General features: G+C 42.2%; 1 protein-coding gene across 1 annotated transcript in view; it reads right to left on the bottom strand.

The window, feature by feature from the left end:
* LOC126109509 (ectopic P granules protein 5 homolog) overlaps window positions 1-12,760 on the bottom strand; it is a 343,395-nt gene that overhangs the window by 159,986 nt on the left and 170,649 nt on the right. The window contains exons 20-22 of the mRNA XM_049914531.1: window positions 10,255-10,341; window positions 6,005-6,175; window positions 972-1,095 (exon numbers count right to left, since the gene is read on the bottom strand). Of these exons, the coding sequence (XP_049770488.1) occupies window positions 972-1,095; window positions 6,005-6,175; window positions 10,255-10,341 (382 nt within the window). The remainder of the gene's footprint in view (window positions 1-971; window positions 1,096-6,004; window positions 6,176-10,254; window positions 10,342-12,760) is intronic.

Consider the following 12,760-nt stretch of genomic DNA (forward strand, 5'->3'; position numbering starts at 1 on the left):
CACCATACAGTCAAAGACTGCTGCTCACCATATTTGTCAGATCATTTATATATACAGAGAACAAGAGTCATCCTATCATAGTTTCCTCGGGCACTTCTAGTGATAGCTTTGTTTCTGGAGAACACTTTCGAACAAAGACATCATACTAGTTTCTATTACTTAAAAGAATTCAAGCAACACACATATCTGATTGGTTGGTTGATTTGTGGGGAGTGGACCAAACAGTGAGGTCATCGGTCCCATCAGATTAGGGAAGAATGGAGAAGAAAGGTGGCCGTGCCCTTTCAAAGGAACCACATCGGCATTTCTCTGAAGTGATTTAGGGAAATTACGGAAAACCTAAATTAGGATGGCCAGATGCAGGTTTGAACTGTCATCCTCCTGAATGCGAGTCCAATGTGCTAACCACTGTGCCACCTCACTCGGTCCACATACCTGAGAATCTATTCTGTGTTATCAGACCATTGCTAACAGTCTGCAGTGTAGCACTGAAGCAAATGCTTCCCTGGAATCTGGGAATACGGAATCAACTTGTTGCCCTTCATCCACGGTCTGCAGGATATTGAGCGAGAAAACAGCAAGCTGAGTTTTGCACAAGGGATGCTTTCTAAACTTGTCTTGATTTATTAACAGGAGCTTTTCATTTTCAAGTAAATTTATTATATTCAAGCTTAGAATATGCTCATGAACTCTGAAGGAAACTTGTGTTAAATATACTGCTCTACAATTTGGTAGGCATAGGTGTAGCGTGCACTGTTTTCCATTTGATCGAAACTTTGCACTGGGTGAGCAATTCTTGATAAATGTCAACTGAGTAACTGTAACATGGCAAAATAGCGACTTGATCGATTGTTTCGTAAAGGACTCAATATGGCGGAATATGAAAAGAGCAACAATGTAATGTGGCAATTGAGGTAGGGATGTTACCACACCAGTGAGTGAAAGTAACAGAAATGAGAAATGCCACTTACCCTGTCACCTTGTAGTACCAGAGCGAGCTTCTGTGAGTCGTACTGCGGGGGCAGTGCCGGCAGGAACAGGCTGGGCTCGTGGAGGCGAGGCTCCTCCAGCCACAGCGCAAATGTCCGCATCAGGCTGCAACCGATGCCCCACTGTCAACAGCTCTGCTTTCAACAAATTTTACTGGCCATTCATTTGTGGAGAAACAAACATGTAACAGCACAATTTCCTTACCTCAAGATGATCGTCCAGAATTATACGGCATACTCTAAAACTAAGGTCCAGTGACAAATATTTAACCGATGGTAGGCCTGAATGAAGTTTCATGCATGTAGTGCTGTCTGCCAACTCTTTTTTAGTAAACTACTGCAGCGTTGGGTTAATACAGTTGTTATCTGCCTACCGGTGACAGCAGATCGCAATGTCCAAGAAAATCGTAGAGCCCACCAAATGTGACTGCACGGTGTGATTAGATTTTCGCTGGCAAAAAGGTCTTCACCTGCTGAAATCTGTCATGAGTTATGTCTAGTGTATGGACTCAAAATGATGAGAGACAAACAAGCCTGAAAATGGTGTCCAGAATTTCAAAATGGTTGCACGTATGTTCTTGATGAAAAGCAGAGTGGCAGGCTTAGTATTTGAACCGACAACACTGTTGATCAAGTGAACCAGAAACTTCAAACTGATCGGCAACTAAGTGGTCAGGCTAACGAATTCCAAAATATTGCTCGAACCTCAATTTTGAGGACTGCCACTCAACAGTTTGGATATCACAAACTGCGTACAATGTGGGTCCCGAAAATGCCCACTGATAAGCACAAAGAACAAAGAATGCATAGTGCTATAGACAATACAGAAATTATTTGTTTTCCCACATTGTTTCAGGTGACAAGACATGGAAACCCGTAAACCGACGCAGAATTGAAACAACAGTCAATACACTGGCAACATTTAAGTTCACCCAAACTCAAAAAGTTTATATAATATTGCAGTGCTGGTGTTATTCTGATGGCAATGCACTGTGGCGACCACAGCCGGTACTAAACACATCAGATGAACTTGCTATTGCAAATAATGACTACTATCACCTGTAGAATGGAATGACGACAATGAAAATTTATGCCGGACCGGGACTTGAACCCGGATTTCCCACTTCTCATGATAAGCAGAAAATTCGGGTTCGTGTCCCGGTCCAGCACAAATTTTCACTGTCATCATTCCGTTCTACAGCTGATGGTAGTCATTATTCGCAATTGCAAGTTCATCTGATGTGTCAAAGTTTAAGTGATCTTCATTCTCGAATCGAAAATGATGGCTATTGTTTTTTGGGTCAAGGAGAGCATCTTTTTGATTGGTTGCATGGACCGAGGATCAACAATTACAGCTGACACATACAGTGAAACACTAAGCAAACTGAGACGTGAGATCCAGAATTGATGCAGCAGGAAACTGTCATCCGGCATAATTCTCCTCCAAGACAATGCATATCCTCACATCGCTGCCAAAACCAAGAAGTTTCAAGATTTTCATTGGAAATTTTTTGATCACCTCCTTTACACTCTCGACCTTGCACCAAATGACTAATTTATCTTCTTTCATCTGAAAAAGTGGTTGGGTGACAACAATTTCAAAAGGTTGAACAAACTCAGGGCTGGACTTACTGACTGGTTCAGTTCACAGCAGACTTCTATGCAGAGGGGTTAATGAAGCTGATGCAGCATTACGGAAACTGTATAGATGTGAACAGCAATTATGTGGAAAAGTAAAGTAGATACGTAGTAAAATATTACTGTCAATAAAAACCTTTTCTCATAAGCTTATTTATTTATGACCAAACAGGCCTTAGTTTTGGAATACATCTCAAATGTGTCCTGATGTAAGGAACTGATAGCTGTTGCTGCTTGTGTGTTTGCAGTGAGAGTTAGAATCTGTTCTCGTTACATGGGAACCCCGTCCTTGAACAGTCTATACCTACATCTACATAACCTATCAGTCCAAAAATTTTCAAGACTGGATTTATAAAAAATAGAGAACAGTTAAGATGGTTGAGAAAATGCATAATTAACCATCAGTATTTATTATTAACCTATATATCTACCAGTTTTGCTCATAGACAATCATCACAAGACATGTGCTAACATCAAAACTGAATACGTGCAATATACATGAAAATAACATAACATGAAAAAAATGTTGGTATACTCTACGTATATGTATTTACAAGGTGAAAACATACCAAGTAAATGCATACCTTATGTTCCTTATATAGGTTCTTACAACAACAATGTTATTACAGTGAATGTCCACAATCAGTAGTCAAATACAGCACTTAAAGTAGTAACATGGTATCACAGTAATCAATACCAAAGTGATGTAAAGCATGGGGGAGCATCTATACATGAAACAATCAAAGACATTCATCTGTAAGGTACCGTCACAAGTGGTAATGCCTCTGATACATCCACTAGCAGTAATAACGTAGCTTTATAACAGAGAAATATTGTCTCAGCTGCAAAGAGTTAAGTGGGATATTTCTGTTAAACATCTTTGGTAAGATAATTCAAAGGAAGGAAGAAAGATTGGGTTTAATGTCCCGTCGATATCGAGGCGATTAGAGACAGAGCACAAGCTCGGATTGTGGCAAGGATGGGTAAGGAAATCGGCCATGCACTTTCAAACAAACCATACTGGCATTTGCCTGGAGTGATTTAGGGAAACCATGCAAAACTTCTATCTGGATGGTTGGATGTAAGTTTGAACTGTCATCCTCCAAACTGTGTGTTCAGTGTGCTAACAACTGTGAACTGCACCACCTTGCTCAGTAAGATAATTCAAGAATCAGTGACAGTGATGATGATGATGATGATGATGATGATGATGATGATGACAACACAAACACCCATTCCCCCGGGCAGTGAAATTCCCCAACCCAGCCGGGAATTGAACCCGGGACCCTGTGATCTGGACACAGCAACACTAGCCTCATCAGTGACAGTGAAAGTTATAAGTGTATAACGTATCCTTCATCATGAACTGCATCTGTATGGTTCATGCTGGAGGGTACATTATATAAATATTATCAATCTCATTTAGTTGATACGTCATTTCCAGGAGATCCTATGGATAGTCTGGTGCAATCAGGTCTACTCCAGTTTATTGGCTTCCACTGTTAACCGGTATAATGCCTCCTGATCTACGCACATGTACTGCCCTTATGAGAGAATTCCACAAGATCTCGAGGAATTCTAACCTACCCGTGCATAGCGGTGTTGCCACTTTTAAATCGCAAGAGACTGAAATCACGCCATCCAATTCTGTGTGATGCTGCTGACATGGTTGCTAAGGATTTCAAACCTCTTGAAGAATGGAAAGTTCGGTGGGAAGCAGTGACAGATGTGCACCTCCATAACATCTTCTCAGGTGCTAAACTTCCAAGTGGATTCGACCTAAGACGCAAGACCTGGAGTACTCTCAACAGAAAACGTACCAGCCATGGCCAATGCAGGGATGCTCTCTTTAAGTGGAAGAAGCTGCCTGTTCCAGCCTGTGACTGCGGGGCTCCATACCAGACTGTTCACCACATTGTCAGAGAATGCAGGATTCGAGCCTATCACGGTGCCAAAGAGGACTTCCTGCTAGCAACTGCAGATGCAATGCGCTAGATTGATGGACTGGATATTCAGTTGTAAAGACAAACCTACATCAGGAGAAATGATCATTATAATAAAATAACAGAAATCAGAGTTTGCAAGGAAAGATTTAAGCGTTCATTTTTCCTGCGCACTCTTTGAAAGTACAATAGTAGAGAAATACAGTGAAATTGATTTGATCAGTCATCCGCCAGACACTTAAGCATAAATAGCAGCACGGTCATGTAAACGTAGGTGTAGATGAGCAGCAATTCAGTAAATATATTCAATATACCACTGACAAATACTGATAATTTCAGATGAAAATCTGGAGCAAACTATCAACTGCATTGGAAATGACAGAGAGCAAGAGAAACATCAGTATACGACGCTACTGTAATAATTTTATTAGTGATGTTATGAATATAATAGAGGGAAACATTCCACGTGGGAAAAAGATATCTAAAAACAAAGATGATGAGACTTACCAAACAAAAGCGCTGACAGGTCGATAGACACACAAACAAACACAAACATACACACAAAATTCAAGCTTTCGCAACAAACAGTTGCTTCGTCAGGAAAGAGGGAAGGAGAGGGAAAGACGAAAGGACGTGGGTTTTAAGGGAGAGGGTAAGGAGTCATTCCAATCCCGGGAGCAGAAAGACTTACCTTAGGAGGAAAAAAGGACAGGTATACACTCGCTCACACACACACACACATCCATCCGCACATACACAGACACAAGCAGACATATGCTTGTCTGCTTGTGTCTGTGTATGTGCGGATGAATATGTGTGTGTGTGTGCGAGTATATACCTGTCCTTTTTTCCCCCTAAGGTAAGTCTTTCTGCTCCCGGGATTGGAATGACTCCTTACCCTCTCCCTTAAAACCCACATCCTTTCGTCTTTCCCTCTCCTTCCCTCTTTCCTGACGAAGCAACTGTTTGTTGCGAAAGCTTGAATTTTGTGTGTATGTTTGTGTTTGTTTGTGTGTCTATCGACCTGCCAGCGCTTTTGTTTGGTAAGTCTCATCATCTTTGTTTTCAGATATATTAGTAATGTTATGTATACATATACCATAATCCCAAAACTGTATATATTATCATGCAAAATTTTTAGCTGTAGTTTGACAGAAAATACGATGAACATGAGTGGTAGTGAACAGAATTGTGTTTGCTCATGGTAGAACCCTATTTCCCTAATTACATACTGGCTAGCAATAAGGTCTCACAATTTTAAAGTACACACTAGACCTCTTATATTTTTGCATCTCTGTATGTAGCTTCCAGTCTACAGTTTCTGGAAGTTTAAAGGACAAGAATGGCACACACACAGCTGGAAGTAATCTTTACTGTTGCGCATTCTTACGTACAATGCTACACTACACTTGCCCAACTCAGGCGGGTACTTACTCAGCACATCTCGTGTTCAGCTTCACGGCCTCCTCCTCAAGACCGGGGTCGCGGCTGCGGTTGCGGTAGAACTCCTCCGTCTCCTGCAGGCGCCTCTTCAGCTTCTTCAGCACATTCAGGTTCACCATCCCCTCAAAGAACTTGTCTCCGACTCCACCGCGGTCTGGGACCCTGTCATTAAAAGAAGAGCTACTGGAAACTACAGTGTGTACAGGCCACTAGAAGAGAAAACAAGTGGGAGGTATTACCAACACACAGTACAGAATAAAGATTTCTGGCTGCATTTAAGTTCATTGTACCTCAGTACCTGTGTCTTAAAATCTTAAACTCTCGGACTGGATAGATTTTTTTTTTTTTTAATTGTTAAACACTGAGGTCATCAGCACCTGTTGCTCAAAACAATAGCACAACTGTGTTTAAAATTCATAAAGTTACTAATATGGGTCAATGGAAATTCTTTCAGATTACAGGCAACCACGAACTGTAAAGCAGAACTGTCGAGTCACGAACGGGCACACATAAAAGAAATAACTTGGTAGCCTTTGGAGCAATCCTTTTTGAGCTAGAGCAAAATACACACAAAAATCAAATACACACATATAGATACATGCATACGCCCCTACATACTGCCAGCTGGACAAACAGGGCTAGCGCTGCAGTTCGGGAGGTGGGCTAGGTTTGTGGTAAGGTCTGTGCCAGGTGGGCTGGATAAAGGGAGATAGGGGCAGGAGGCAGGGAGATAGAATTGGGTGGGTGACTAGCAGCTCCAAGGGAGGCAGCCAGTTTGCAGATTAGGAACGCAGGGAGAGAGGAGGACAGGTACATGGGCTACGCACATGATGCACAGTTGTCAGAGCCAGGTGTCGTGGGGCTGTTTTGTGAGGATGTTACGGGAGGAGGCAAGGGGAAATTGTTGGGTGGAGGGCATGCAGAGATTGGGTTACAGGAAACTGCTATCTGCACAATTCAGAGAAGCTGATGGAGGAGGAAAAGATCCAGATGGCACGGGGCCAGATATTTCTATGATCTATTGTTTAAAGTTGCACATTAATTCATCATCAATATCTCTGTGTGTACTGTAGCCATCATCAACATACACACTAAAAGTTCTGCTAAAATAATTTTGTTAGTAATAATATGTGACTAGCTTGTAGTGTAATTAATATGATCAATCGGTCACCTTAAAATCTACACTCACAAAACGCATAGTGAGGTCAAATGCCGCAGAACGGTTTAACAGTTTTCTCACATGCATCTTATTGTTGTCTACAATTGAGGGTAAGTCTTCTCGTAGAACAGAATAGTGCACCGAACTAAAAACTGGGCACCCAAGAAACATCATACTAATATTCTGCAACACCATGCCTAGCCTTTATAACAGCTGAAGAAGAGAGTTAAGGTATTCAGGTATGCTGAAGCCACCGGCTCAACAATGATTAGATAACAGAGAGCAATGAAATTTTGGAGAGGTTGACTGTTATGTTTCAAGGACTGTTCCAAATAGTCCCAGTGATTTAGCACACCAGTCAAGGTGCAACAGGGTGCTGGAGTGTCTGACAAACCTGGAATGCGTAAGCATGAGCATGAGCATTATCATATCTAAAGATGGGACTGTCTATAATAAACTCATAATGGAAATGTAGAAGAACAGGCAATGCATAGTCGCCTGAGAGTGTTGAAATTAACATCCTGGTTCATGCTCACATTATCCTGAAAGAGTAGGCCCAATTCAAGGTACATGAAATGCTCCCAAAAACATGACTTGTCAATTTAAATGTAGATGTGGTCACCAAGAATGTTGAAATAAACTTCCTGGTTCATGCTCACACTATCCTGAATGAGTAGGCCCTAATTAAGGTATATGAGGAACACCCCTAGAACCATGACTTGTCAGTGGTGATGTAGATGTGTACACTGAGAATGCTGAAGTAAACATCCTAGTTTTGTTCACACTATCCTGAATGAGTAGGCCCACAACACAGTACTAAAAATATTCCAAGATCATGACTTGTCTTACAGCACTATATACCTGCTGTCACCTATTGAGCAGTTTCTGTGTTGTTTGGCCCACTTAAGAACAGCATCTTGATGTACTGCAATGAGCAAGGGATTTTTGCAAAGTACCCCATTCCAAATTTCCAAGATACACAATACCCTTAACAATAGTTATTTGGAAAGTGGGGGAGATGGACCTGCATTCACTCACAGCAGCAATCACTGCCAAGTTTGAAGCCAACTGTTATTAACAACGTATAACACTCCTCTCCAGTCACTGTCGTTTAGCACCTTCATACAAACACTTCTTACGTTGTGTTACATTGCTGTGAGTGGGACAGGTTATGACATGGCATACTTTGTGCAGGTGGCCCTCCATAGTTTGTAAGTACTTAGAGAAAAAGAGGACCAGACTGTTGAGAACATGCAATATTACTTCATTTATTCACAAATGCAAATGTACATCAGGATGTATAAATCCCATAAAATTAAAAAATACCCATTACTCTTTGATCACACCTCATATACTGTTTTAGTAGCATGTTAATATGGTAAAATCTGCTACTTGATTTGTATCAATAACAATATGAATTAGTATAGATTTCCACTCACCACATGGACGAGATGTTTAGTAGCTGATGTACACATTTAAAAGTAGACCAAGCTAATGGGAAAATCCCTTGTCAGATTTAGGAAACACACACACACACACACACACACACACACACACACACATTTGTACACCCACAGCTTGGACACTCATGGAAACTGTTTTCTGGTTACTGAGGTCTGACCACAGTAAGCAGTGATCTTGTGTGGGAGGCAGGGGTACAGAAGAGATGTGGAGTGGAGAAGGGGAGGGACAGCAGCATAGAGATGTGGGGAGATGGGGTAATGCTGTCTGTGGGAGAGGGCAGGATAGGATGGTAGGCTGTGGGAGAGGGAGGGAAGGGCTACGCACATGTGTTGAGAGGGGAGGCCGGCAGAAGACACCTGTGAGGCTTGAGAGGGAGTAGGAAAAAACATGGAGGCAGGTGGACGCAGGGACTAACAAAGATTGAGGCCAGGACCGAAACAGCAATGAAGCAGGGTGAGTACCTACCAGTCCTTTTCAGAAAATCTGGTGTTGATCCTAAAAGCCCAGATAGATTGGGCTGTGAAGCCATGACTGAACTCAAGCACACTGTGTTTTGTGGCATGCTCGCCAGTTGTGTGGTCCAACTGACTCTCAGCCACAGTTTTGTGGTGGCTGTTCATGCAGACGGACAACTTGTTAGTTGTCACGCCCGCACAGAATGCTGCAGTGTGGTCGCTGCTTGTACTGATGTCTATTCCTTTGATGGGGTACGAGATGCCTGTGACAGGGCTGTAGTAGGTGGTAGTGGGATGATGTGTGGGATAGGTCTTGCATCTGGGACTATTACAGGGATGAGAGTTGATAGGCAAGGAGTTGGGAGCAAGGGTGGAATAAGAATGGATATGGAAACAGTGTAGGTCCAGTGGGAGGCTAAATAGCACTGTGATTGGGGTGGGGAGGATATTTCTCATTTCAGGACACGATAAGAGGTGGCGGAAACCTAGGCAAGAGCTTGATTCAGTTGCTCAAGCCACAAGAGAGGTGCTTCTTTGTGGGCAGTCAGTGGGCATGTTAGGGATGGTAGAGGACCAAGGAGAAAATGTGTGAGAGATATGTTTATGTTTTTATTGTTTTGCTTAATTTGTTGAGGGACTTTGTCAGGTATCTTAACCCACTTTTACAGCTGCCTATCTGCTTCTCTATGTGACGAGTAGCAATCTATACTAATTCATGTTGTTGTTATTCCATCCGGGATTTTTGAGTGTCTGATTTCTGTGAATGACTTGAGACAATTTATGGGTATCAGTTGCGCCGTTCACTAAGTAGGAGAAGACCCCCAATAAACTGGTAATTACTTTTACTGGAGATCAGAGGCATGCACACACGGAGTACTCAATTTTACAGTGTTATGAAAGTTACCAAAAATCTTCACTCAGCATCAATAAAGACAGCAAAAGTTAGTACAGATGTTGATGCAACACACAAAACAATGGAGACTGGTACAGTAATGGGCAGATAAAGAGAGGCATCTACTTAAGATACAGCGAACACACAGCATGGAAACTAAACAGTCCGACAGCAGGAAACTATGGCACCAGTGTGTCTTAGCTGACAGCCTCTACTGAGCGGGAACATGGCACTCACTCTTCCAGGCACTGTAAAGGCAGCCACTACTCACTGTACGCCCGTCACCGCACCAAACACCAAGCAAGCTGTCTCCAGTTCTTTAACTACCTGTACAGACCCCTTCCGCTTCTTCACCACCCTGAAAGAACATTTTACTAGTGGAATGCCAACATTACAAATATAAGATCACTCCAACTGATAGGGGGTGAAAAAAATAGTCACAGGTATTTATACTACACAGTACAATCAGCAATGACAACACTGATTCATCCAGAGTGAATCCTCAGTCTGATGTGAAGTCTGCACTCTTCTCAAATGGCATGGCAAACTAAAACTTTGTGTCAGACTGGGATTTAAACCAACCAGGAACCTTGTCTTTTGTGTGCTGTGCACTTACCGACTGATCTGTCCAACTTCAACACATGGCTCACCCACAAAACTTTACCTTGACCATTCATACTGAGCACCATTTTTCATTACAAAATTAAATAAAATGTGCAGTAGGGGGTGACAACAGTAATCACATATAAAACATGATTATCTGCACCAGTCGCAAGAGGTGGGAATGCACATATGAGGGCAATCCCTAAATGAGGTCATTAGAGACAGAGCACAAGCTCAAATTAGGGAAGGAACCATTCCAGCATTTGCCTTAAGTGATTTAGGAAACCACTGAAAACCTAAATCAGGATGTCTGGACGCAATTTCGAACTGTTGTCCTCAGGAATGTGAGTCCAGTGTGCTAGCCACTGCATTACCCTGCTCGTTAGCAAACACTAAAGTAAGAAATTCTACATTTATAGATACACAAAAATGATTATTTTCTGTAATAGTTACATTATTTTAAAGGTTAAGGAACACTGCGGAAGTTCACCAGAGACAAGGATATCAGCAGGAGTGCCCCACAGAAGTGTGATAGCGCCACTATAATTATCTATATACATAAATGATTTGACAGACAGGGTTGGCAGCAATCTGCTGTTGTCTGCTGATGATGCTGTGGTGTTCCGTAAGGTTTCATTGTTGAGCGACTGTAGGAGAATATAAGATGTATTAGACAACACTGAATGGCAGCTAGCTCTAAATGTGCAAAAATGTAAGTTAATGCAGATGAGTATGGAAAACCAACCTGTAATGTTCGGATACAGCATTAGTAATGTCCTGCTTGACACAGTCACATCATTTAAATCTCTGTACGTGACGTTGCATTGTGAAATGAAATGGAACATTCGTGTGAGAACTGTGGTAGGGATGGTGAATGGATGACTTCCATTTATTGGGGCAATTTATGGATAGTGTGGTTCACCTGTAAAGACTGCATATATGACAGTAGTGCAACCTATTCTTGAGTACTGATCAAGTGTTTGGGATCCATACCAGGTCAGAGTGGAGGAAGACATTGAAGCTATTCAGAACTGGGCTGCTAGATTTGCTACCGGTAGGTTTGAACAACATACAAGTGTTACGGAGATGTTTCACGAACTGAAATGGGAATCTCCGGAGGGAAGGCGACGTTCTTTTCGAGGAACACTATTGAGAAAATTTAGAGAACCAGCATTTGAAGCTGACTAGAACAATTCTAGTGCTGCCAACATACACTATGCATAAGGATCGCGAATGGAACAGGAAAGGAAATGACTGGCAGTGGCACAAGATACCCTCTGCCACACGTTGTTAAGGTGGATTGCGGAGTTTCAATGTAGGTTTAGTGTTTCCTACCTACCTGTCATTTTGATCTATGTATTTTTGTAGACGCTGTGATAGTTTTACAATGCCCCTGTGATAGCAACTCATTGCCATCTTCTGCAGGAAGCATTGAACCTCATCTTTCTCCTCACTGTTACTGCAGAACCACCGTATGAACAAATGTTCCTTCTACTTGGGGAACAGGTGGTAGTCACTTGCTGCAAGTCGAGACTGTAGGGTGGGTGGATGATGACATCCCAACAAAAGTTTTGAGGGAGATTGACAGTTTGACAGGCAATGTGTGAATGAGCATTGTTGTGGAGGATACTTACAACCTTGTTCAAGAGTCCTCTTCTCCAGTTCTGGAATGTCCTCCTGAATTGCATCTGTGCTTTGGGAAACTTCAGGAACTAAAATACAGAGAGCATCCAGAGTAATCCTCCGATCCTTACGTATGGTCTCCCAACCTTCGTGACTGTCTTGTCATAAATGGATGCCCTATCCCTCCCTTCTTCATCATGAGTTTTGGTATGACCAGATGTAAACTCTCTGCACCAGATGTAAACTCTCTGCACCAGCTGCATCACCACCATGCACAACTGTCCATACACTTCTGTCAATTGGCGATGAATTTCACCTGGTTCAATCCTTTTTGCACACAAAAATTGAATAACTGTGCAAACTTCACACTTGGCAGTAGTGTTCAATGGGAGCACTATTTTGAATGGTTGCCTACCCAAGACCGAGCATGTGAGTGAAGCATGTTTGTGCGTATTTGGGACTGGAAGCAGCACCAGTCACAACAGTGTGGCCAACAATCATATTAAAAGTGTGTCTATGCCCCAAAAAAGGTTTAAGGCCTTACTTTTGGG

This window comes from Schistocerca cancellata, chromosome 12, assembly GCF_023864275.1.
Source record: "Schistocerca cancellata isolate TAMUIC-IGC-003103 chromosome 12, iqSchCanc2.1, whole genome shotgun sequence".
NCBI lineage: Eukaryota > Metazoa > Arthropoda > Insecta > Orthoptera > Acrididae > Schistocerca > Schistocerca cancellata.